This window comes from Micropterus dolomieu, linkage group LG09 (genome assembly GCF_021292245.1).
Source record: "Micropterus dolomieu isolate WLL.071019.BEF.003 ecotype Adirondacks linkage group LG09, ASM2129224v1, whole genome shotgun sequence".
Taxonomy (NCBI): Eukaryota; Metazoa; Chordata; class Actinopteri; order Centrarchiformes; family Centrarchidae; genus Micropterus; species Micropterus dolomieu.
Window position 1 is genome coordinate 15,759,684 of NC_060158.1, and position 26,412 is coordinate 15,786,095.

General features: G+C 39.5%; 3 protein-coding genes and 1 long non-coding RNA gene across 7 annotated transcripts; 2 read left to right on the forward strand and 2 right to left on the reverse strand.

The window, feature by feature from the left end:
- The first annotated feature begins 1,015 nt into the window (after positions 1-1,015).
- Positions 1,016-2,312, forward strand: LOC123976708. The gene is made up of 3 exons (XR_006826413.1): positions 1,016-1,094; positions 1,862-2,053; positions 2,157-2,312. It is a non-coding gene; the product is annotated as an uncharacterized LOC123976708 (long non-coding RNA).
- A 441-nt stretch (positions 2,313-2,753) lies between these two features.
- On the reverse strand, positions 2,754-17,364 carry pip4p2 (phosphatidylinositol-4,5-bisphosphate 4-phosphatase 2). Of its 3 annotated transcripts, none has more exons than XM_046059057.1 (8): positions 17,108-17,364; positions 11,005-11,129; positions 9,982-10,088; positions 9,670-9,793; positions 8,965-9,039; positions 8,357-8,409; positions 5,494-5,584; positions 2,754-4,214 (listed from the first exon to the last, which is right to left on the reverse strand). In XM_046059057.1, exons 1-8 carry the CDS (start codon positions 17,211-17,213, stop codon positions 4,071-4,073), a joined length of 825 nt encoding a protein of 274 aa, XP_045915013.1. In that variant the 5' UTR covers positions 17,214-17,364; the 3' UTR covers positions 2,754-4,070. The 3 variants fall into 3 exon arrangements, with proteins under 3 accessions (XP_045915013.1, XP_045915012.1, XP_045915014.1); XM_046059056.1 differs by having other exon boundaries at positions 11,005-11,153; positions 17,108-17,362; XM_046059058.1 differs by lacking the exon at positions 8,965-9,039 and having other exon boundaries at positions 11,005-11,153; positions 17,108-17,362.
- A 2,078-nt stretch (positions 17,365-19,442) lies between these two features.
- si:ch211-57n23.1 lies at positions 19,443-22,900 on the forward strand. Of its 2 annotated transcripts, none has more exons than XM_046059018.1 (3): positions 19,443-19,669; positions 20,407-20,971; positions 21,994-22,900. In XM_046059018.1, the coding sequence occupies exons 2-3, from the start codon at positions 20,418-20,420 to the stop codon at positions 22,133-22,135; spliced, it is 696 nt and encodes a 231-aa protein (XP_045914974.1). In that variant the 5' UTR covers positions 19,443-19,669; positions 20,407-20,417; the 3' UTR covers positions 22,136-22,900. The 2 variants fall into 2 exon arrangements, with proteins under 2 accessions (XP_045914974.1, XP_045914975.1); XM_046059019.1 differs by having other exon boundaries at positions 20,411-20,971.
- chrac1 (chromatin accessibility complex subunit 1) lies at positions 22,504-26,161 on the reverse strand. Its single transcript, XM_046059020.1, has 3 exons — positions 25,971-26,161; positions 25,631-25,757; positions 22,504-23,518 (listed from the first exon to the last, which is right to left on the reverse strand). Exons 1-3 carry the CDS (start codon positions 26,127-26,129, stop codon positions 23,439-23,441), a joined length of 366 nt encoding a protein of 121 aa, XP_045914976.1. The 5' UTR covers positions 26,130-26,161; the 3' UTR covers positions 22,504-23,438.
- Between the last annotated feature and the right edge of the window lie 251 nt (positions 26,162-26,412).

Genomic DNA, 26,412 nt, shown 5'->3' on the forward strand with positions numbered 1-26,412 from the left:
CACACATTAACACACACACACACACTAACTCAACACAACTCATGGTGATTTCATGGTGATTAGTATCAATTTTATGACCTCCATGTTCCTTCATACTTAGGTGGTAGCTGAAATAGCCCGTGTGTGTGTTTTGTTTACACTCTTAGATGACACTCTGACGTCCTTAAGCAATGACCTTGTCAGACGGAAACCCATCTGATGATCTGACATCATCACTGTGTTTGACATGACATCAGCTGCTGCCCAGGGTAGATCATGTGAGGCAGAGCGAGCAATGAGTGTGCGTGACACAGTGAGCTCTGTGCGTTTGTGGATGTGTGTGTGTGTGTGTGTGTGTGAGAGAGAGAGAGAGAGAGGAAGAGAGGGAGGGACAGATATAATTGTATCAATTGTAGCAGCTCTGGGGAGCTCATTAAACCATTGTCTGTTGTTTCTGTATTTAATGTGTCAAATTGAGATAAAAATATGTTAGTTATAAATAAAGACAATATATATTGTTGTGTACGCTATGTGTATCTCTTTCTCACTCTTTATGTAGAAGGTACCTTCATGTTTTACCCCTGGTTGTTGGTTTGTTTGTCTATTTGTCTGCAAAAAGGTGATCTATTTGTTCCAAATATGAAATTTGTGCCCTCACAAGCATCAGGGATGGATAGCCTAATTTATTCCTAAGCCCACCAGTTTGTTTGCAGAGTCAAGATGATTTAACTTAAAATAATAATGGCTAGAATAATAGGTTTTAATGGACAAATTTTTCACTGTTGGTCTCTTCTATGTTTGTATGCAAGACCAAAGCACACTCACATGTTTGCCAATGGCATCACCTTGTGGACACATAGCACTACTGCAGCGATAAAAGAACCGGCTGCTGAGAGGTATTCTGTTTTTTTAATTGGACAGGAAATGTGACCACTAATTAAATGCATCATTATTATACATGATGTAATCACATGAGATCATTAAATGAAGGACAACAGCTTGAAGGCCCTGCGTACCCAGACAGGTGTTTTCAATTCTTGTGGTTGATTAGACTTCAGGTCAGATTGATGTTCAGTGGAGCCCTAACAGACAAAATATCTGCCAATAACGACAGGGTAAGTTGTCTAAGGTCTAATTACGCAACTTACGTGAAAATACCTGTGTGGGTGTAATAGAGAAATGAACACTTACTCAGTTCACTCAAGTTGACTGGTTACAAAATGGCTGTAATGACTGTACGGTGTCAGTCCTGATCTCAGTTGTTATCACTCATGGTTATTATTCTGTTTTTACAACCAAACAAGAAGACGATCGATCGACTCTCATCACATAGGACACTGGAATAAACAGTGGAGGATAAAGAGTCTGTGGACTGGGTGTACACCGATCTTTCATTGTGAAATTCACACAGAGCATCTGAATACAAATTAATTATGCCCAGGGTATAGCAATAGAAGGCATTTGAATCACATATAATAGGAAACAGTAATTATATTATGATATGTGATCTACTTAACTTATTGCAAAATAACTAATGAACACAAATAAGAAGGAGCATTTAATACATGTAGAACTGGGTTTATTTATATGTAACTTAAGCTAGTAAATGATACCTTCACATATTTGCAACCTGTAAATAATTAAAAACTGCTCCATAACATGTTATATTTTGGTTTTAACTTCACAATCAATTTAGCGTAATAATGATGTAAATCTTAAGACGCTGAACTTTTAGAGCCCAGGCCAAGATCTTCCTCTCAATGATTTTAGCCCGGGATACGTAATCAGCGACATCACCTCTCAGGAAAAATGCATAATCTAAAGTGTCAGAACGTCATAGCAGAGATTTGTCTAACCAGACTAGTGCTCATATAATAAACAGGGTTCAGCCGACTGTCCTTCACCGCTGTCATCACCCTTCATGGACTCCGCACACATCGAGGACACACAACTGCACACATATCGGTTCACCTTAATTCTTTTCAACGCATTACAGAGGGAGTAATAGCTCAATGTCAGAGCGCCTTGATGGCTATGAATGATGATGGTGGTGGTTCACCTCCATCTACTGTGTGTGAGTATAAAATATTTTACTCTACTTCCATTTTTCACAGGAACTACTGAAACACACTTTCAGCCACACCTTGTCACTAACTTTGATATTTGCTCATCTCCAGCATGCGTTCTTCCAGGATGTATTTCTGATAGCTCAATCTGAACTGAGCATGAAACTATGCTTTCTTCCTACTATCACAATCACTCTGCCACCTTAAGAATTTTATTCAAATGTCAAGAACCTTCACTTGTGATTTATTAAAAGTCATGTAGTTAAAATGCAATATCTTGTCTCCGTTGTTGCAGCAGTTATTTCCATGCATGCATTCCATTGTCACCTCAAGACACAGAACCAAGCAAATGTTTGACTTTTGAGCATATCATGATGTATTAAAGCACATTAGTGTTTCCGTCATGCACACACGAAAAACTGAACTTGACGTATCTGTAGTACTGATACAATATACAAATATTCAAAGTTTTAGCCCTCCATTTAAAATTGGTAATGTCCCCTTTCACAGTATTATACTATCAAATTTATGATATACTATGTATATAAGATATATGTTATAAGATCATCATGTTATTATTGAAAATGAAGATAGACAGATCGATAGATAGATAGATTGTACTGAAGTAGAAATATGAAGTAAAGTAGCCTTAAATGGAAACAAATGTGGTAAGTCTGAAACATCACAGCCAACAAGCAAACACAACAATACAGGCAGTTTCTGCATTTTATTGATAAATTATCATTTTTAGAAAGACCCACGAGCCACCCTCTTCTTCCACCTCTCACTACAGTTTTCAAAGTCCTGAATTTGACCTATGTACAAAGTTTTTTTTATATTATTTTCTGCTTCATCATCATCATCATCATCATCATCATCATCATCATCATCATCACATTCAAAACAAGGTTAGGACTGTGCCCACTGGTCAAGAGACAGAATGCTGAGTTAGCCTATAGCGATTCTAGCTAGCACAGAGTTCACTGGAGGTCAGACAGCGAAGGGGAGGAGGAGGATTTACATTCTAACTCACAGGCAGAAGGAGCAAAGACAGGAACATCGTACGCTTCAGCTCCCTCTGTGGCACAGAAAACACACCACCTCTGTGACAGAACATAAACAAGTCAACATTGCAAATGTAAGCCACTATGTTTTCATTTTCCACTAGTCAGAAGGCAACAAAAATGCAGTGAAGAACACTGGGACGGTTCTGCAGGTAGGGTTCAAAGTAACTAAAAGGGTTATTGCTGTAGTGAGTTAAAAGCTGCATGGCACAAAGAATTAACACTGTGATAAAAAAACAAAAACAAGCTCCTGTTGATTTGATGCTCTTCTTGACTAATACTGGGCAGCAAAGTTGGCACACATGGGTATTTAAAAATCATTTCAAGAGTTAAAATCATATAGCAATACTATGTCAGTGTACACAGGCAAGGTAAATAGTTACAATACAGTATGGATATGCAGCTTTCTGTAGCCGGAGTTAACTAGCAGCAAAACAACACATACAATTGCATATAGTCGTAGTGCAATGGGCAAACGGTTCTTCAGAGGTTGTCTCATTTTGGTCTGGTCAGTAACAAAAGAAATCAAGTGGGTACCATGATGTTAGTCGGGCAACAACAAAAACAAAACTGGTCCAGAAAGAACAAATCCAGCCAGTTACTATTATTTTTAAATCACCAAGCTTATTTTGGCATTCACCAAGAAAAATCAGTTTCTGAAGTTTCGCAGTTCTTGATTCTGTATTTTGCAGGATTTCTGAAATACCTGGGCGGGATTTGAGTCCTCGTGGACTAGTAGGAGGATTGATCGACATACGTTAGGTTTGTTCAGTGAGTCAAAACATTTCAGACACAACAAGATACATCTCCATCATACACTCTTCAACACACTCCTGTCCAGACACTCTATAGACGTACCGCTCCACTGAACATGACCACTTTGAAATCTGAACAAGATGATAAAATTAAAAGTGGGGGTTGTTCTTCCAGCCGTGCAGGGCCACGCCATGCCGAACCCACTCTAGGCAAAGCTGTTCTCCGGGTAGCTGACTTTGATAGCGCCCCAGTAGCAGGCTCGTATCAGACAGATGAGGCCCAGCAGGTAGGCGAATGCCCAGGATACATAGGTGGCGTTGTAACGACTGGCAAAGCCCCGAGTACCAACCTGTTAATACAGAGGAGAGAAAGAGAAGGTGGGTCAGAAGTTTACACCAAGAACATCTTGCAGAAAGAAGTGAACTAAATTACATTTCACTGCATTTCACAAACACTTCATTCAAAGGCAGATGAGCACTGTGGTTCAGAATATTAGTAATACTATCAGTATTGTCAGACAAGGATCCACTTCATCAGAAAGATTGCAGAAAAATGCAAACAAGTTCAGTAACTTTAAATTACAATATTGAGGACTACAATCCAATGAGATGATTATAAAGATTATGATTCTAATATGATTAAACCAAGTTGTGAAATCCTGATGCGACTCATATATGGTGAAAAACTGAATAATATGTGGTTGTTTGTACAAATACAGCCTTTGTTTACTGAACGGTCCTGTGGCTTAACAGGCCAAAGTGCGACTGATGTCTAGCAATGTAGGTGCAAAACCACTACACAAGATTTGTCACTTTATATCTCTTTTTATATCATTTTATACATTTTTTTAATTCTTTCTGCACTGCAAATCACATGTGTATATTACTTGTTGTGCTCATATAGTAATTTACTCTCAGGTCCGCTAACCAGTGTCTACTGGATATTTCCAGATCTCAGACATTATTAGCCATGTTAGCGGCGTGGTGCTATGGATGGCATTGTCTGCCCATCGGTCAGTCTACCGCTTTAGTCCAGACTAAAATATTTCAACAACTACTGGATGGCTTGCCAGGAAATTTAGCACAGACATTCATGGTCCCCAGAAGATGAATCCTACTTACTTTGGTGATCCCGGACATTTCCTCTAGCACTACGATGAGGTTCACATATGTGGTTTTGAGTGTGTTTTTTATACAAAATATAATCTATACTAAACTATAACTACAATGCAATACTTTGGTTCATGACAAAATAAATGCAAATGAATGACAATCCCTTCATCCTTTGTCATTAATACTAATTGTTAGCATGCTAACATGCTAAACTCAGATAGTGAACATTTTAAACATTATACCTGCTCATCATGCTTACCTGCACAGCCTCGTAGAGCTGCTAGCATGGCTGCAGACTTTTGTCTTGCTTAAAAAAAGACTTCTTATGACTCACTTCTACTCCCACTCTGTTTCTCTTTTGTCACTATCCTCTTGTGTTTGTTTTCTATTGTGTCTGATATTTCCTGCTAAATGCTGTCACAGAGAAGCGCTTTATACAAATAACATATAAATTGTTACTTTCATACATAAAAAGTACAAACAACACAAACCAGACAAAGACAAAAGCCTACTTACTGTTAGACCCACTCCAATGAAAATGCAGATCATTCCTATAGTTATATAAGCACAACAGCGCCTTCTAGGGAGCGCACTGCCAACAGAAGATCTGCAGAAACAGATTGAGGAGAGAAGCAAAATACTTTTTTAAAGGCCAGCATGCAAGGAGAGACTGTTAGAGAGGTTCAGGGCAGAAAGACATTTAACATGCAGAATACATTTTAGATATTTGTGTTTTGTTTGTCTTACACTCTGGCCCTGAGAGACACAGCATCTCATTCTTGTGTGTATTTTTATGTGGTTATGGTTGGAATGACAAAACTACTTGAACTTAAAATTTACCTTGAATATATTTTACCTTTGTATAAGTTAATAAAATTTAACACAGGAGCCTGATGGACACATTGTATGATATGGTTGAAATGGTCTGCATGATGGGCCTGATACTTTCTTTGTCTCATCCTTTTTTGCTACAGTGATCTCACTCTACAGCCACACGACAATCCTGCAAGCCAAAAGTCTCTCTCTTTGTGTTTTTAAGTTCCACATGAAAGCGCCAGAGGCCGGTCACATGCAACTCAACGGCTTGCTTTACTTTCCTCCCCCTCTCCGCTCTCACATGCCCCTCATGTGACGGGACTCAAACATTCTTCAGGAATCGCTGGTATTCAGGTGGCTTAGGGGAGCCTGATCACCTGATTTCTTACCTTCTCTTGCTTCATCTTAAACATTCTCCTCCTGTTTTCACGCTTCCTCTTTGTTCAACTCAATGTTTACATTTGTACCACCGACCATCTCATTCATTTAACCTGTGACCATATATGGAGTTGGGGATTCTTTTCAAATGAACATCACTTGCAAAACCAGAATTAACCAGACTGGATCAACAGTCTCAGTCTGACTGGAAAAACAGCTAAAACTACAACACATTACTAATGTAGTTGGGGTGTGTTCCTCTGAAAAGGTCCTACTACACCAAAAGGTATCAGTTCCCTACACGCATTATGGTAAAATCACCACATGAGTCCATGTTACTTCAACTGTCACTTGATTTCTGTTTTTTTTTCTCTGACAGAAAGACAGAGATGGGAGAGCTAAAAAGATGGAAACAGATACAGATAGAGGGAAAGACAGAAATGGAGAGTCAAAGATAATTATCGTTACCATTAGCTAAAAAAAGATTTAATAGTTTAATGCTCTCCCAGAAGAGTATAAGCTTTGTTTGTTATGCAATTTTGGTGAAACAGAACGTCCATGGTGTGTTAAATTGCTCAATATAGGACTGCACGTATATACCCTTCATCTCTGCTGACTTCTTATGGGTTGATTAGCAGAAAAGGTTTGAGTTGTGTATCCAGATGAGATATCCATTTTTGTCTCACACATGTTTAATTTGTACAGCTTTGGGAGAAGAGACCAAGTTCTTTGTCTGCAATGTAATGTTTTAAGGTAGAAATAAAGGTGAAGATGGTAGAAGAGGTACAGAGCGAGACAGAGACCAGAATGGAGACAGATACAGAGATATGGGAAAAGATAGATGGTCTGCCTGCAGTAGATACTGTCCGAACCATCTCTTTCAGACACACCTTTCGATGCCCTCCCACCACCTCTCAACCCTGCGAACCTCCGATCCCATTGCCATTACATGTATTAAGGCCAAGCTCTGATTCCTGTCACACATCCAGATTAGCCTCCATTACTTCTCCTCCCCTCTCCTTCCGAGAACTACAAAATCCAGACCTCTAAAGGGCGGCATTTAATTAAAATTAATTTATCCATAAAGTAAGCATATAAACCTCTCCAGCAACGAGAGCCAAGGAGTCAAGTATTCACATGTATGACGAGCTGTGCCATACCAAACCACAAATAGCTGAGAGTTGATGTCAATGCAGAAGTGGAAAGTTTTGTTCTACAGAAAGTCAGTGTTTTAAAACACTCTGCTTCCTCTAATGTACATTAATTCGTGTTCTGGTAAGATTAAGATTAAGGGCTTTAAAGCTGGATATATCAGGTCATGTTCACCTTAATGTGACAGGTCTTGTAAGAGCCAACACTGCGGTGGTCACCTAACTGCAGCTCCACCATACTGCCCAAATCTAGATTTTTCTGGCTCCATCTACTAACAAGATGGCATTGAGTGAAAAATTAAAGCTACAAAAAGTCCCTTCCAAAAAACTACAGTGACGTCACATGAGGATTTGTCTAGTTTATGGCTTAACCTACGCAGCACCCTTTTTAAAGACCATACCAGTGAATTTGCATGTTTAAGCCCATTTTCTGCAAATAATTTAAACTTTTACATCATTATTAACCATTTTACAAACCATGCTTACTGTGTTCAGTAATCAGATTGATTTAGGCGGCCATTGGTTTCCATTTATTTCTGTACAATATGAGTATGAAGTTGCAGATTCTTGACACTCTTCGCAGTGAACATCAAGTGTGCATTAGTATTTGTTAAGTTACATTATAACTATGAGGCAATTCACAATAAACTGTCTTAAACTCTAAAACCAGGCAAGAATAATGTAACTTAAACCAAACTCACTGCAGACTTAATGTTCTAAGGAAAATTTTACACACTTAAGCAGGTTTTTCAGGAGTCTGCAAATTATTTTCACAGAGAAATTTTTACAAATGCAACTGTAAGAAATATAAACAGCTTAAATGTAAAGTATGCATGAATTGGAGCTAAAACAAACTTTTGGTTTCTTATTTAATAAGATGTTTGGATTCTATTTTGTAACCAGTATCCATCTAAAGACTGAAAATAAATCCGAAGAAAAAAGAAAATGTACATTTCATGGCAGTCAAGTAAAATGCGTGTTTCACTGTGACCTTTATGAACTGACTCAGTTATATAGAGGTTTGATGGACTCACATTTTTTTGCAGTGGGGACACTTGGCTAGCGTGTTAAACCGAAGCTCCATCCACTGTGATGAAACAGAAGAAGCATTGTTAAGTTATATTACAGAGGAACATCCGCACATGTGAACACGGACATGTATGAACACACTATAATCGTCCTTCACTGTTAGAACAATCAATCCAAGACCTACTGATTTTACATGATCAGTCATGACGGTTTGCAACTTTTCAATCGATTATTTCTGTATTGGAGAAAATATCAAAAGGTTGGCTAAATTAGCATCTAAAATATGTTAGTTAGTGTTCTGATGTTAAAAAAAGCAGTGTTATGAAAATGTTTATCGCATCACAGATCAGCATAATTTAAGGCCCTATTGACACAAGTTTAATATGTGACTTTTGACATCTGGCTTCAAAGGAGGAATGAACATTTCAATATCTTGATATAAGCAAATTTTCATACACTTAAAAATCAAATTTACCTTTCTTTAACTAAAATGCCCTTCAAAGCCATATGTGTACAACGTCATATTATCACCAGTGTAAATAAGGCCGCAGATTGAACTGGAGCAGGTTAGGCTGTTGTTAATATGTCCACCAGTATGACCAGCTTTCTCAACCTGCTGTTGTGCTGGCGGAGAGCCATCGCTGGGGAGGCCAGACATTGGCTGGGATGACCTGGCGTCCTCACTGCCCTACAGACGCCGCAAGCAACAATGTGCACACGTTAAGAGAACAATACCGCTGATTTTGACATGCGAGTCTGTGTCATACTGATTCAATACCTTCTTCCTTCAATGAGACACCTGAAAGGTTCTTTAATTCATTAAAGTACAAAGGTTTTTAAACCTCTATGAAAGTGAACACGACGCATGTCAAAAATACTGATACTATCATCAACACAGGATGTAGGAAGACAATTTCAATTCAAATGGGGATAATCTCAAAAGGCTGTAACCACTGCAATGAAGTGTGATTTTTAATGAGCCAGGCAAGGAAAGGAAACGTGCAGCAAATGAATGCCAGCCACTTAAAAACATCATATTCGGTCAGAATCTGGGTGGAGGTTTTCATTTCAACAAAGATAAAAGATCAACAGGAGAAAAACATTTCTGTAGCACTCGTGTGCTTTGGACTAACTTGAATAAAGGCTTAATATCCTGATGTGCAGAACAACAAGCTATACCACCAAGAACAACTACCCTATAAAACTGATAATGAAGAATACGCTGCTAAGGTTATTAATATGCACGTACCAACAACAGCACAGCAGCACAATTCTGTCTATGATTGGTTAGTTTTGTTGTCTTGGTGGGTTTACGTACTAGGAAGGTGTTGCCACAGTGACCGCAGACCACCCTCATCCCCTCAGGTTGGATAGGCAGTGCCGGCTGGGCGGGTTGCTCCTCGGGGATTACCATCACCGGGCTCAGGTTGATTATGCGTCTGCTGTCGGGGGAAGAAAGGGAAGGACAAACATATGATTACAAACAATCCGAGACAAGCTTATAAAAGCTGACTTTCCTGGTACCGACATTTTGTCAGAGCCTCAAATTTGGCTTTGGAAAAGAAGTAAACATATAAGAAATGAGAAATAAGAGGGTAAAACCGACTGAACATTGCTGCCTGCCACCTACCAGTTTGGTCGAGGACATCCTATCCTCCTGGACGTGTCTTTACAGATGAGCAGGCAGTTACAGGGACACCTCACATATTTCTTCCCTGTTGGGGGGTTCTTGATAGGCTGGAACATAAAAGAATCAGCTCACTGGGAACAATCAGTTTAATACAGAACATGAAAACAAAGCCATAAAATTGGTTTAAAACACTTTAGTCCTCAGTCATGGTGTATTTAAAACCCAGACAAATTTAGTTTTTTAAAAAAAGGCTAAATATAAAAGATAAATTTACATTTTAAGAAGAAATTTCAAATGTGCTAGTCTGGAATCGAGAACTGTTTAATTTATGCAAAGTTGATCACAGGATGAATGATGCATGTCGCTCCAGATTTAGATTTATGTCTGGTGAACCTGAGCTGAAAGCCAAACACCGTCAACTGTGCACTGCGTTGGATCCTACGTAACAGAATATCATATGGTTCTGCTGATGCATAAGCACCACAAATATCAGCCAGTGGAAATTGCATTTCCCAACCGAGTGTTTGTGATGACAGCCATTCATTCTGCTTGCTGCCTACACTGACAGGTCTATGAAAGCTTTCAGTTACTCAGGCTGAGACGCAGGTGGCACATTCGAGTCATATGGAGCACTTATCACTGGACTGACTGATAGATGTAACAGATATCGACATCAGCAACTGGCAAGGCCCTGAAGGTAGACACGATGAAAAATATTGGCATCTCTCTTGATTGCTGACAAATTACGTGTTGCGTCACACAAATTGATGCTGCATAATAATACAGGACCAGGCACTCAGATACAGCTGGATGTGACTGTCACACTAGGAAAAGCTAGTGCACATGTGATTAGGTTGCGAAAGAGATGAATGGTAAATTGTTTTTATAAAGGAGGAGAGAAGATCATTGATACAGAAGGCTAAATGGCTTTACTCAACTCAATAGTTGAGTTATTCCGACTCTGTGACGCTCCAACAATCACTTATAAAGCCGTCATTGGCCTCAACAGTGGCATCCACTTACTGTAGCTTCATTGCAGACAGTGCACTTGACCACGTGCTGATGCAGCTTTCCATCCAGGTTAATGAGCGACTGGCATACGCGGCAGTTGATGACAGGCACACCGCCGGCGTCGGGACTGGCGATGGCTGTATAAGGAGGAGGTAGTTCGGCTTTGAGAAGAGGAGGGCAAAGCACACAACACACGGCCAGCTGTTAATCGCATGCACGTGTAACACTTCATGATGTTGTTAGCAGAAATGTGCCCAAGTGCTCACACGGCCTCAAAACAATAAATCTGTGTCAAAACAGATAATAACACTGAAAATGGTTCACAAGAACATAACTACAAAAACAGCTTTGGTATACCACCAAGGCCAGTAAAAATCATGTTTATATTTTGGAATATAAAGTTTGTGCAGTGATGGCGAAAGAGATTTTCATTGGTTAAGGATGAGATACGGGATAACCCAAGCTTAATTCAAGGTCCACTTACTTCATGGGACGATAACGGCCACACAATGCAGCTGAAAGCTCTGGAAGAGATCTAGTGTGTGGCCCTTGAGTTAAGAATTTGTGTTTGGAAATTAACTACCCATTCATAATGGACAGTGCACAGCAAAATCTAATTTCTGGCAAGGGTTTAGCAGACACAGTCTTAATCTAAGTTCTTGGCGTCTCTGTGTAAAACTCAAAACAAAACAACAGAAGAAGAAAAAGATTTCTGTCCAAATGTGTGTATCTTTGAATTTGTATTGGTTCAAATATTCTATATAGAGCTGAAACATTAGTCAGTTAGTCAACAGACAATTTTTTACACAACTATTTTTCAAATTCAATAATCATTTGAGTCATTGTTTAACTAAAACTGCCAAACATTTGCTGGTTCCAGCAAACTGAATATCTTTGTGTTTGTTGCTTTGGTCAGACAAATCAAAACATTTCAACATGTCACTTTCAGATCGTGAAAAATTATTTTCTGACATTTAATGGAGAAAATATTCAGTACATTAACAGATAATGAAAATAATGGTAGTTTGTTTTATAATAAGCCACTCAATTTATTGGAAAAACAAAAATCTGATACATCCCAAAACAACTTTATAGAAGTTATAGAAACTAGCTGTTAGCTAACATGGCTTACAAATCTTACCAGGGGAAATCATTTCCAATATTAAAATTTCTCAGAAACACATATAACCACACAAACGTCATTCACTGACTTATGACTCCCTTAGTAACTGTTACAACCTAGTGTACTGTAGGTCATAGGCAACCAGGAAACACTCCTGCACATACGGTATTAAAACCCATGACAGCCAGTGTACGGTTGTGATTGCTCAACATGTGACTCTTCACTCTTTGTCAGGGGCCAAGCACATTCTGTAAGTTTAAGAAAGAAACAATGGGCCCTTTTAGATACCAGAGTGACATGTAACATATAGTATGTGCCAGTCTTCTGATTGTGAGGCCATGGCATTATGAGGACATATCAATACGTTGTAATGTAACATTTGAGCTACTTTTTTGTAATGTAATAAAATGTGTTCTTAAACATATGGAGAGAAATAAATGTCTTACAGTATGCAGCTGGCTGTGACTGGAAAGATGCACCGCCTACCAATAAAATGAACATATTAGGGTTTAGATTTGTTCAGTTGGATGGGAAGCTAAATTAAAATGTTCCTGCTAATAAGGCTAATAAGCACCTAACTATTTTAGTTGAGAAACGAAGAAAAGCCAGTGTTTTATGGTCAACATCATCAACATGTTCCTTTACAGACTTAAAGATTTTCTCTTAATGTCTGAAAGAACCACTGTGAATTAAGTACAGCAGCCATTCAAATGAACTCTGTACTGTTTAATCCCACATTAACCTCGTGTAATTAGTCTACATTCCATGTGTTTTTCAGGGTTTAAAAAACTTAATCCATAGACTTGCACCAGTCACTACCTTTACTACTACTGTAGTATTGTACTGTATTCAAGCATACTTCACAAATATGTGTGATACCATGGCAATGATTTAAAATCCCCATTAAACCATTTAATTTAATTTAATTTAATTAATATAGTCATTTGTTATTGTAATTGACTCTTGAACTCTGATCGTGCAAAATAAAAAAAAAGGAAGAAAGTTCAGCAACAACTTGACCTGGGCAAAAACTATTAATTTAATTTAGAAGCAAAGTCATACTTAATGTATGCATGTCTGCAGTTATACTTTGTACAAATTTGGTGCACAGCTCCAGCAGTTATGAAGGCAGTTATAAAATGAATCTACAACAATTTTGAAAATAATTCAAACTAAATAACAACTAAATATCTCTGGGTATTGGGCTGTTGGCAAATGAAATTCAAAGATCTCAGCCCGGGCTTAAGAACACTGTGACGGGTGTTTCTCCATATTTACTTATAGACCACACAATTAAATGCTTAATTGACAAAACGAAAAACAGGTTCATCAATAATAGAAATAATTATTTGTTGTAGCCATAGACAAATGACCAATCCAGTATATCACATTGTCTTCTGATACATTATGAAGTCTTTGTTAAGCCTGAAGTCCAGTCTACTGACCAAACACAAAGGAGGCATCTAATCTGACATATGACCAATTTTCTTCTCGTCTCGCTGTGAATGAGATAATGACATGAGCCAACAGCTAAAGGAGCTTGGCTATGAGATTCAGAGACACTCAACCAGTCGACACCACAGGGACAGATGGGACACCCGGTCTACATCTGGGTAAACGTGTTCAGAAATACAATCAAAGCACGCCAAAGACTGGACATTCCTACTGTGTGCAGGCAGCACATGGAGGTGTTTGTCTGAGAAGATTCTCAATCATCTATATCATAGTTATCCAAGGAGTGTTAAATCAAAGGCAACTAGATTTGGCTAAGACGTTTCACCTCTCATCCAGGGGATGGTGGTGCTTATTAAACACACTACTTAGTTCCAAAATGTAATACTGAGTAGTCTCTCAGCCATACATTCCCATTTAACATGTGTAAAATAAAATCCTTATATTCAAACACAGTCAGCACTTCTCCACCACCAGGGCTCATTCTCAGGAGAGGCCTGTTTTTACTCGCTCCTCTCTCTGCTGTGTGCACTGAAGTTGTCCTAATGCACGTCTGAAACTGAATATGGTAGCTATAGGTTTTCACTGTGCTCAGAGCCAGAGGTAAGACGAGAAGACACTCTACTACAACCACCGACAGCACCACAACACGCAGCCACCACGTCCTGTCTAGCTAGTGCCATCGCTGGCTGGATGATTGTGGGACTTGTGGTTTGTGGTGCAGCATGGCCAACAGAGAAGCTGGTATGCAGACACAAGCTGCTTAGGGATGTTTTCTGCTTTTAATTCTGTTTCCTGTTGCCCGTGTGGCATTAAATAAAAATCTATTTACAGTTAAAGGAAAAGGCTGGTCCATCCATCCATCCATCCATCGTCAACCACTTATCCTGCGTACAGGGTCGCGGGGAGGAAAAGGCTGGTGTTGTTCTAAATTTTTCTTTTTGCCAACAAGGAAATAATCTGTCTCAGTACTTTCTACCTATGGCCCATTCCTGCTAAAGAAGTAAATCAATCAGGCCACAAATTTAAAGTTTAATTTTTTTAAAAGAACCAACATCTGATGTGCTGATGACCTAACAGTCGTCATCGTCTGAGCTACATCAGATCCTGGCGCGTCTTGTCTCTTTGTCAGTTCAATTCCTAAATGGCGGCCTATGTGGTCTTTGTGTGAGGTAGCGCCTCTGCTCTTTTTCTCTAAAGGTTTTCAAACCACTTCTACATTACTACACCACTTTTTGTTGCTGCTATATGTAACCATAATGTAGATCAATCTCATGCAATAAAACTGATAATATCGCTAATATCATGATATTATACATTTTATCTTGTTAACATTTATAACAGCTGTTTTATATACAAGATGATAGGGTACACCCCTGCAGTGAGCAGAATACTGCTGTATACTAAAACTACTACAGTTTAATAACAGCCATGTTGACTGTAATGAAGGAATCTATCAGGCTTTAGCTATTAGTAGAATCAATTTGTTGTTGGTTTTGTTGACATTAAGAAAACTGTAGAATATCACCATGCTCAATCCTAGCTAGTTAAAACTGTCCAGTATGAGGATAACTGTTGCAGATTCTTGACTCCACTCTTGAATGTCATTTTTCTCTAATACTCAAATGTGCATTTTAACAGCTTTTCCTATGTTCGTAAAGCGTTGTCTCTGAATGGAAGCAAACCTGAAGCATTTGTTTATCATTGTCAAGATTAAAACTCTGTCACGGGCTTTTGTTGCAGTCAATTTGTTCTGCCATTCAAGCGCAAAATCATCAAGCAAGCGGCAACAAAATCAAGTCTTGTCAAATCTAACCATTCAGATGCAGCCAAGGTCATTGGTCTCCACCCCTCACCACCACCACACAGAGAACATTGAAACAATGAATCTCTACCTGTTCCTGCTGACTATAAAACAATTATGGACAACTCAGTTAATCAGGTAAAGGAGTCCTACTTCTTTGGGGGGAAAAAATCAGGAAATGAATAGAGTAGGGTTTCACTTTCACAAATAACATATTTTATTCACTTCTAAGAACAGCTCACATTTACTCAGTTTCCTAAATGCAGTGTCATTGTGTTTTAGGATAATGCCTCTGTTTTGGCAACTTTGACCCAAATTAATCCAGTTTACAAATTGGCTGATTGTGGCTTGAACCCCAACAAACCCAAAGAGTCTGGAATTAGCCATTATTCAGACTGCAGAGAGGGTGGGAGAAGAAACTAGGCCATGAAATATACTGACATTCATTTAGGATTTTATACAGTCAGTGCTGTAACATCCAAGCAGGCTGTCAGTTTACAGGTTATTACAGTCCAGCGTTAAAGTCTTTATGAATAATCCGGTAGAGAAATAAAATCTTATTTCAGAAATAAATTCTGCAGGATTAGACATTTGTTCAGAAATGCTCCGAAAAGAGCATTACACAGTCAATGAATTCATTCATTCATTCATGTGGCAAGGCAAAGACATGTTGTTTCTTATGAGCCCACAAAAAGGTACAGTCAGAGAGATCTTTATCCACAGTGTCTGAAGCTATATTTACTTCAGACTTTATAGTTAAATTAGATTTGAAAGACAAATCCACCAATCTGCCGAGACAAGGCATATAGCAAAAACATAATCCATTGACGGGAGAGACTGATCTGCACGTTTTTTGAAGAAACACTAAGAAGGAATTTTTCTCATCTCCAGCAAAAAGACACATAATGCATGTCTCCAGCTTCAAATTGGAATCTGATGGTCAGCTACCTTATTCAGAAATTGATCAGACTGAATACAGTGTAAATGCCCGTCCTGACAGTGGCTGCTAGACTGAGTAGACACAGGATTTATGAACTGTAATTGCCTGGGTCATTCAGCCCTGCTATGGTACTGTAACCTACATTCAGCTGTTTACAAAGCAAAATGTGGAAAGTGTGTCAATTTCCTGCCTGTAAGTGTATAGGTTTTGAACTGTAGCCTACTGAAGATGCAATGCATTAAATAACTCATTCAAACTGCCCTTGCATTAAGGGCCAAATATTTATGGTTCACAGTCTCATTTTCATGAAAACGTACTAATTGACAGCTAGACGTAACATTATGACGTTAAGATTATGTTTTGCTGTAGGTTTGGCCCCATCCACAAAGGACACATCTGGGCATTTTGTTGATTTGCAGCTGGGACAAAAGGCTGCCTCCATCTGCAATGGCTAAATTCTCCCCCGTCATTCCACAACATTAAAGCCCACATCCAGTGAGGCTACATCACGACTCGTATCTTTTTGTTTTATTTTATTTTTTTTGCCAAGACCCAAAACATTACAGGCCCCAGTGAGTCGTGATGTAAGCATTTCTGCAGTAAAAACATAGCTTGCTGTTATTGTAGGCCCATCTTCTCTAACCCACTGCTCCAGTTCTCACAGTGCAAGCTCCACCTTTCTCCAGCTGCCGATTGCCTTGCATTGCCTTGCTGCAGTTTTATTTACGCACAAACTCGATACGCCCCAAAATGATTCAGCATGCAGGCTGCGGGGCTCTACATGTCGTGTGTTTACCTCGGGGACTTGAATCTTGCAGGTACGGGGGAGCTGTGGGGGTCACATTCTCCGAGTTGGGGCCCGACAACAGCGGGGATCGCTCGTCCATGCCGTCGGAGGCCATGTCGTTAACCGTGGACGGTGAGAAAGGACGGGCAAAGGCGGTGGGGAGGCTCCTGGCTGCACCGAGTCTTCCCTCAGCACGGAGGAGCAGCCGGCTGGTTGTTGTTGGTGGTGCCGAGTTGCTCCCGTCCAGCAGCCTCGGTGACGGCAGCCTGGAGGAGGAGGAGCTCTGCGGTGATCCCCGCCCATTACTGACATGACCAGGGGCATGGGCAGAGCTCTGACACCCTGCGCACAGAGAGCACAATGCTACACGCGCAGGATACTGTGATGGAATTTAATGTGAAAAGTCTCATTAAATTTGTTTTAAAGTGCATTGTAGTGAACAGGATTAAGCCTGTTTGGATTTTAACCCATATTTCCAAAAATTACAATATAAAATGTCCAAAACGGTCCAAACATGCAGATAAAATGTGAGTTTGTTTAATGATGGAGGGACACAGTGATAAATCAATAAAGCAGCGTGTCCAGTGTTCGCCACTAGATGTCACTGTAATAACTTATTATAATGTAGGTCTATAATTAAGACCAGTGATTCTCAACCTTAATGGCTTATATTTTGACCCACTAAAACGAAGCTACGTCCACTGACAACCCTTCATGACAGATTGCAGGTGTTTTTTGTAATTCTTCCTACGCCAACTGCTCTACTTAAATATTTTAGATGCAAACATATACAGTAGCCTAAAATACATAAAAAAAACAAAGTCTTAAAGTCTGAACATCAGACTAAAGCGTGAGGGTGTCCACAAGCAAACAGAAACATTTGGTCTGCTCAGAGACAAAGCAAATGCATCAGGATTGATAATATATGTCTGTACCCAGCCTTTCGCCCCATGTCAGCTGGCATTGGCTCCAACCCCCATGCGACCCTGTACCGGTTGACAATGATGGATGGAATATATGTTTGTACTTTACTATTGTCATTCTCTGTCTCTATATTGTCAGTGTAGTATAGCCAACTGCTAATTCTGTATACTCTGTATGTGCAACATCTTTTGCATGTCTTTATGTCCTGAAGTAGGGAATCCCTCCTTCTAAGGGACAAGGGTCTAAAAGAGGTCATATTATAAATATCATAAAGTCATATTTTGTACAGATTGTAAAGCTCTTTGTGGCAAATGTTTTGTTCATGAATATAAATAAAATTGACTTTACTAGACTGTTCTGATAGCTTTATTGGCATATAACAACAGTTCAGAAACCACATTGCCGAAGCAATTACATATAATTCACATGTTATATACATAATTATGAAATCAATGTATGACCCTTTTAGATTATGCCTGTTGTCATACTGCTGTTTTCTTTATGTTCTGGTGTGTCTGATGAGTTGCAGTTGGTGTATCCTGATTGGTTGAGAAGTGTAATTTTGTAGGAATCTGAAAGTCAGCACTTTAACCTGACTGAGTCACTATCGAAATCATACTGTATTATTCTGGTTCTTCCACCTGATTTATTTCTGTTAAACGAAACTTCAAACCACAACCTCTACTCTTTGTTCCCCAAATGGTTTGAAAATCATTAGCAGGACCTGAAGGCCACATCTGGCTGCCACCGCTAGCTGTGGATCTGTGATCTCTGTGTGTGGACAGGACTTCAGAGTCTTCCAATATTTTACAGTCCTGCCCTTATAAGAGTTACAGTGTTCATGTTTTGTCCTGAGATTCATAGTACATATATAAATATTGGTGGTGTGCTTCATGTCCATTCCTCCCCTAGAATTACAACACGCTCGATTGTTTGTGCCAAACCATTCCTTGTTGCTTATGTCATGATGGGTGTAAGCCTCAGAATATACAAATTCATTCTCTGGCCACTAAATCAACAGATGGTGTGAATGAATTAGAAGTGCCTCCAAAGTTTCAGTACATTTAAACCTTCATAGCTATGTGTCCTTAAAACATCAGGATAACTATATGTTTATGTGTATAAATGAACAACAACAAACTGTTCCAATGCACAGGTATGACTGCATGATGTTTAGCACATTCAAGCCAGCTGGTCCTGTTTAGGACATTGTAAAATGGCCCATAAATTCCTGGAGCATCACACACTCCTACTCTATTGACAGGCTCACTGACTTCTAGTCTTTAGAGGAACAAAGGCTGCAAATTCACACTTTTACCAAAAAGGCTGCACACTGTTAGGTTACAGAAGAGCTCCTGCATCAGACACTTTCTTTTTCCAGCATGCACGTTTGGTGTTTGCAGTTGTAAAGGCATTCCCAGCCATACTACAAGTTTACTTTCTTTTGGATACGGCTCCCTTAATTACTCCAGAGACTCTGACGGAAACCCTTGGCTCCTGTCTCTGCTGTTACTGGGCCAGTAAATTGTGATTCAGATCGCATGTAAGAGGCTGCAAGTCAGCGACTCATTTTTTCCGACGACTTCAGGCACCAGAGGAGCGTCGCAGCACTAACAGGCTGCTTCGTCGCTGCGGTTTCTTTGCAAGGTAAAGAAACATTACATACACGAGATATTCATGAAATTGTTGCACGGTGACGAGGAAAAAGATGTTTGTATGGGTGAAAGTTGTTGAAGTGATCAGGAGTTGCGGATTAGCTGTGATGCTCCGTTAGTTTTTAGACTTTCTGCTGCTGGAAAACCATGAAGCTACCAAAAAGACAGGATAGCTTCCGGCAATAATGGTAGATGTAAAACTAAATGTGCCACCCTTTGAAGATAAAAAATGTGTGGAGAAATATGTGGCAGTAGCCTAGCCTGAATACACTGTAATTCAACATGTTCTTTTTATTAAATGGTGCATAATTTATACTTTTATTTTGAAGGTAAAATCATATTTTGTTGTATGGTGAAACAAATCTCCTAACTTAAAATGTACTGGCCCATCAACATCTCCAGTCCTCCTTGACAGGTGCAATACAGTCTGTCTAAAAACTGCATGGAATTGATCGTTTTATTATTATAGGTCGCTAAAAAAGGTCTTGTGTTTGCTTCCTAAAATATGCTGAAGATGCAGTAGTCTCTGTTTTGTTTTGGTGCAAGGTAGAGCAGACCCATTGTGTAAACAAAACAATCGCTTTGTTTCAGGAAAAGACCACAATGGAAAAATGTTTAGTGGATCAGATCTGTCATGATGCCAAACAGATGGCTTTTCCAACCATTACAGCTGTGTGTGTGTGTATACTGCTCCACAAGTCTAATAAAGCCTGATACTTTTTGTTTCAGCCAGTTTGGAGATGCTCCAAGGGGCAGTGAGCAGTGCCTTACTCTGCCTGTCCTGCTTACTCCTGTTGGGGGTCTGCTTCCCAGCAGAGGTTGCAGGGGCAGGGGCAGCAGGGCCTCTTCCTACTTTTCCCCCTAAACAAGATTATGGGGAACCAGACCTTGAGGATTGGGAGTGGGGCTCTGGATCATCTCTTCTGCACCTGCACCACAGCTTCCCTGCTGACAGCCCCTTCGTAACAGAGACCCCAGGAAAACCAGTCAACTGCACCCAGCGCTTCTGGTTACCACCGTCCTCTCCGATCTGCTGGGAAAACATAGCCGGACCTGAGGAGTTCGCCAGGTCCCGTCTGCTTGTTCTCCAGAATAGGGCTGCCCTGCAGGCTGTGTCCACCTCCAGCGGGATGGAGGACGGAGGGAGTTCCTACGAGCACCAAGCCAGAGAGGAGGTCCAGGGGATCCACTCAGACCACCAGAGTGTGGTGGAAACTATGCAGACCATGGAGAAGGTCTTTGTCTCTCTGCAGGAGAAGAGGAAAGAGGGGAAGGAGCAGGGGGTCCTTACCAGGTGAGAAACAGAAGTCCACAGATCATTTGATGGAGTTAATAAAAGAATTTTTGGGGTGGGGAATTAACCACTCTCCTTGACTTGGAAGAAAATACAGCCACTCTTTATTTGTGAATCAAGACCTGCTAAATAAATTACAGCCACAGAATGAATGGCAGTTCTGTGGCAGTTCTGTGGCTGCTGATGGACTTCAGCACCACAATATTTTTCCATAACCCAGGATTATATTTCATAAAAATATATGTATGAGATCAGATGTCTGACTGTCCGTCAAATCAGTTACATGATGCCAGTGTAACATGGCTCGGTGTGTTGGAGATGTTTCTTCCTGACAGCTGTTTCAGAGAGTGTAGAGTTCAATATAAAAATGAATGGCATCTTTGTGATTAACTATTTATCTTTTACAATAAATCTCAGAAAGAATTAACCTGGGATGAGAAAAAGTCAAAAGACCTTCCCCAGCTTTCCAAAAACATTCAAACTACCCATCATTCAGTAAGAAGAAAAAATACATAATTCACCCTGTCCCTTTTCTTATACCCTCCACCCATCTAATACTTTTTTTCAGTTGAAAGGCGGTGTATAGCCTGTAATCAAATGTTAAGGGGTCCTCAAACGGTACATTTGAACTCTGGCAATATCCCCACTTACATTGCTGTGGAATTATTCCTAAATCACTGTTAGTGAGGGAGTCACCCCGGATCAGTGTTGCTTGTTTAGCTCAATCCCAAACACTTTCTGAATGCCAAAGCAGACACAGTGGAAACACCATCCAGACGACCATCTGAGTCATTTCAACTGTTTTCCAACAGTCATCTGTTGAGACATCTGGCTGAGATGAGGCTGTGGCACTCGCAAAGAATGGAGGCAACTTAACACTTTCGCTCCGTTAGATGTGTGAGAACAGACTCAGGCCTCTTGGACAGTTGTGACGTTTTGGGAAAATAAATCTTCTGCAAAACTAGTGTGTTAATGTGTGAAAAAGTCTCAGACATTTACTTGTGGTTTGTCACCCCTTTCAGCATGAAGGAGCATCTTGCCAACACAAGGGACGCCATAGATGGAAGAGAGCACATGGCAAACATCCTGGAGAACCATTTTTCTACTTTAGAGAAGACTCTGCTCAACATGCAGCTCCGACTCAACAAACTCTTCCAACAGTGACGATGACGCGTACCTGTTGTCTCTTTTTCTTGCCTTATTTGAATTGAATTGATATATCCGTGTATTGTACAACCATGTAGCAACTGCATGTACACTCAGGATTATGTTAGTCTGTGGTATGAGGACAAAACACACTTGATATGCACCTTATGTCATCAAAACATTTACTAAATTAACATGTGTACCCTGGAATCAGCAGATAAATAAACCTCTTTATCAGGGAGATTTGATGAATATGTAGCTGTTAAATCTCCTTTAGATCTCATGGTCACACTAACAGAAAATCATCATTCAACATTCATGAACTGCATTTTCATACGTCTATCTCACCAAGAGTGTGGTGTAAAAAGCACGTGGTGCAACATGAATATCAGACAGCATGAATCTTTATTTTAATATCAAATCTAAACAATTAATTTGTAAGTTCTGAGTGAGATGCTTTGTGAGGTGGTCAGCTGTTATATACACTTTAAATAGTCACATCTATTAGGCTGAGTGTGAGTTTTCATTTGGAAAGACAGCATGTTCAGTTGCTTTTAGTAAAGCTGAGAAAAAAATAAGAGGTATTTGTACTTTTGATAAGTTCAAAACAACTTTCAAGTATTTGATAAACTACTCACAACTCAGACATGACAGTATCTTTTTTTTTTTTTTTAAACGGATGTATAACTTAGAATCAGTAACATCTGCATATTTCACTGAAAATCAATGTTTGACAGCACCTCTAAAATAAAGTTTTCACCCATTCATATTTTAAAAATGCAATAACTGGAGCTGAGACATCTGTGCTCCAGCTGTGTGGAATGGATCTTGGTTTGTTACATGGAGTGAGCTCATACAGGCCTGCGAGTGGTTAAGAAAGAACAATTCACTGCTCCTGATTACTGTGCATGCAAAACAAGCACAAAATATATAAGACACTGCTACCAGAAAGCTTTCAAAGATAGTCTAGGAATATGGGCCAAATGCAAAATATCATCTTTGTAGAGGGGATCAATTCTGCAGAGAAGGGGTGATGGCACTATGATTCATCTAAGGCTGCTTAGTTTAGGTCAGTGTAACACATTTCGACATTTCAACTTCTACGTTCCCATATGACTCTGTTGTTTTTGAGTCTTCATTTGCCCTATGTTGCTCTACTTTCAGCTCCATGTCCACTCACGTCTTCCATGAGCCCTACAGCTGAACTCTGTCAATGTACTCACAAGCATTGACAAAGTTCAGGGTGTCATTTTGCTCTCAAAGAAGGGCATATACATTTGATAACATCTGTCCAGATGTAAAATTCAGCCAGTGTCCTTTTTTAAAAGTCAGCTTCCTCTTCTTGCATTTGCTCCAAAGACTTGAGGTAGTCTCGAGCCAAGATCTTCTTGGGCAGGATATCTGTCGGTTAAAAGGAGAATATTGCACTGTGTCAAACTCGTTCTCACAGTCGCTACTTTTTACGCCTTTTTACTGTAGCTGTACAACGCCATCCCTGATTGCCACAACTTGTCGAGCCGTGAGGTGCTGTGAAACTGTGTGTTTAGCTTCTGAATGGTTATGAAATAGATCTTAAAACATAATTTTTTACACTAAATTTGATGATTGATTGATTTGAATGATTTAAATCATGACTGGTCAACCCAAATGCAATCACGCAGTAAAGATGAGATTTCTTTAGCAGACCACACAGCTGCAAGAAAAACATCTGCAGAAAACTAGCAAGGATTGTAGCAACTTGTTGCAAACAAAAACAACGAGGTGCAAGTTTGTGCTGAAGAAAGTATTTAGCAAGAGTCAGAATAAACAGCCCACTTCATTTGAACTATTTGATAGTTTACTTCAAAATGCAGTGATTTGTTTCTTCACATGTCATAACTTTTAAGAGCTTCTAATGTGCCAAAAATGCTGTTTACATTCCAACAGAGAGTATTAGAGAGAGTAAAAAGCACATTAACACTGTCAGGTTTATTACAATGAAATAGGAAGTGTTAAATTTAAAAGAACACAAGTTGAAAGTTAGAATAAAGAGCAGGTTGAACTTGAGAAATCACCTTTTGCAATGGGAGATAAATCGGTATAGGCCTCCTTTATCATGGTATGTGTAATTTTAAATTGCAATATCCATATATAATGTGATATTGTTAATTAATATTTCTTAAAAACCCTTGAAATAACAAGACAAGAATGTCTAATTTTGGTAACTGACAAAATCAAGGTACCTCCTGCAATTTATGTAAAAATCAAATAAATGGCGTGGAGTAGCATAATGAACAAAAACATGTTCAACAGGTTTAAACACAGTTGGTACACCTAGCTAAAACTAATGCAGTCAAGTACAACAATCCTGCAATAAATCTTACTCTCATGAAGGTTAAAATGTTCTGCTTTTACTGAAACTTTAGAGAGGTGTTGATTCAACTCTTCGGACGTTTTGGAGGCTGTAATTTGTGGTGCTGTTGAACGGTATTGCATTATACTGAGAGGTGTTTCTAACATTTTGACTTATTTATATAATGAGGGTATAGCACAAACTAAAGCATCCAAAAGAACTGAAAATTACAAACTTTGTGAAGATCATATTCATTGCTTTTGTACTGAATCGCATTCATCATTTTTAGCTAGGTGTACCTAATAAAATGTTAACCGAGTGCATACTAGAGCCATAAGGTATATAAGTTCTAAAAAAAGGTTTACAACAATGAAGTTGGTTTCCGATTTGGCAGTTAAGGGGAAAGTTACATTTGGTCCAGATAAAAAAAAAAAAACACTATGTCTAGCTAAAGTTGTCAAATCTGCACTAGAATTAAGAGTTTCAGATTTTTGAAGCCTTTATTCTATTTGTGAAAATGCAAAAATTTATGGGTTTTTTTTGCATCGAGACCACATTAGAACAAATCCAGATCAAAATCACTCTGGCTACAGCTGTCAAATGTAAACTAGATTATTCCAGAGACGGTTTTCTTTAAAACACAGTTTCACATTTGTGAAACCTTTATTCTATTTGTGAAGATTAAAAAGGGTGATTTATATATATTTTTTTAAACATGTAGACTACATTAGACCAGATCCAGATTAAAAAACACTGTGCCTAGAGCTGTCAAATATGTACTAGAATGTCCAGAAAGTTTTAAATATAGTTTCCTTTTGTGACAATGAAAAAAGGGTGATTCATATAGTCTAAAAAAACATATGCATCTCCTCTTTTCTACAGGTTTAACAAAACTGAAACGATGTTTTAAAGAAACTTTATCCTCTCTGGGACATTGTATTGCAGATTTGAGAGCTCTAGGCATGGTGTTTTTTGATCTGGATCTGGTCTAATATGGTCTACACGTAAAAATAAGAACATATAAATCGCCCTTTTTTCTGGACCCGAGTTTCCTTTAACTTTTCCCTTAATTGCCGAATCGGGAAGCCAACTTCAGCCTCGTAAAAGGTTCCAGGTTCCGATGTTTCAGTGGTAAAAGGCCCGCATGCTGCAGACGGCCCCTGTGGGTTTATGTGTCTCACCTGTAAGAAAGTGGAAAGTCTCCGTCTCCTCAGCGGTGTGAGCGAGGTCGCTGTATGACAGAGTGTTGCTTTCTTTCCCGGAGCCGTTGTTGAATGAGGACAGAGCCAGGTGTTGGACAAACAGCTCCTTCAACAGTAACGTTACAAGATAAGTCAGCAAAGAACAGATTCACAGCAAGTGGGCAGACAAGCTCAAACGGAAACCGAAACCGCTACATTTACAGTTATCCCAGAAGCTAACAGCGAGCTAATCCCTGTTAGCAGCGGCAGCAGCAGATGCACGGGCTGATGAGTTAGCAGTGAACCTGTATGTAAGAAGTGAACCGATAATTTAACTTACTGTCGCCTTGGTGGTGAGGAAAAGAGCGTCCTGGTTGATGCTGGAGACGTCCGGTGAGCTCTTCATGATCAACCTCACTCTGGAAATTGGAAGAGAGATGGCTTTTTTGTCGGTGGACGTTTGGTCGTCTTTCTCGGGATTATTTTGAGACATCTTCATGAGGAAGCGGCGCCAGACAGGCGGAACTTGATGTATTGTTTTGAACGGTGACGCGTTTCTTCTTCATGTTCAAATTAACAGCAGTTGGCGGGCTTAGCTGTGGAGGTGCGCTACCTGCTGGCGTGGAGGCGCTGCACGTGAAAACGACTTTGTGTGTCATCAAAAATATTCTAATATTTTAATTATTGTCTTGTTTCCTAACTTAACTGGCATTGTTTCAGTGTGGTCTAAACCACACTGTTTTGAAAATCAGATTCATTCTTTGTTATTGTGGTGTCCGAAC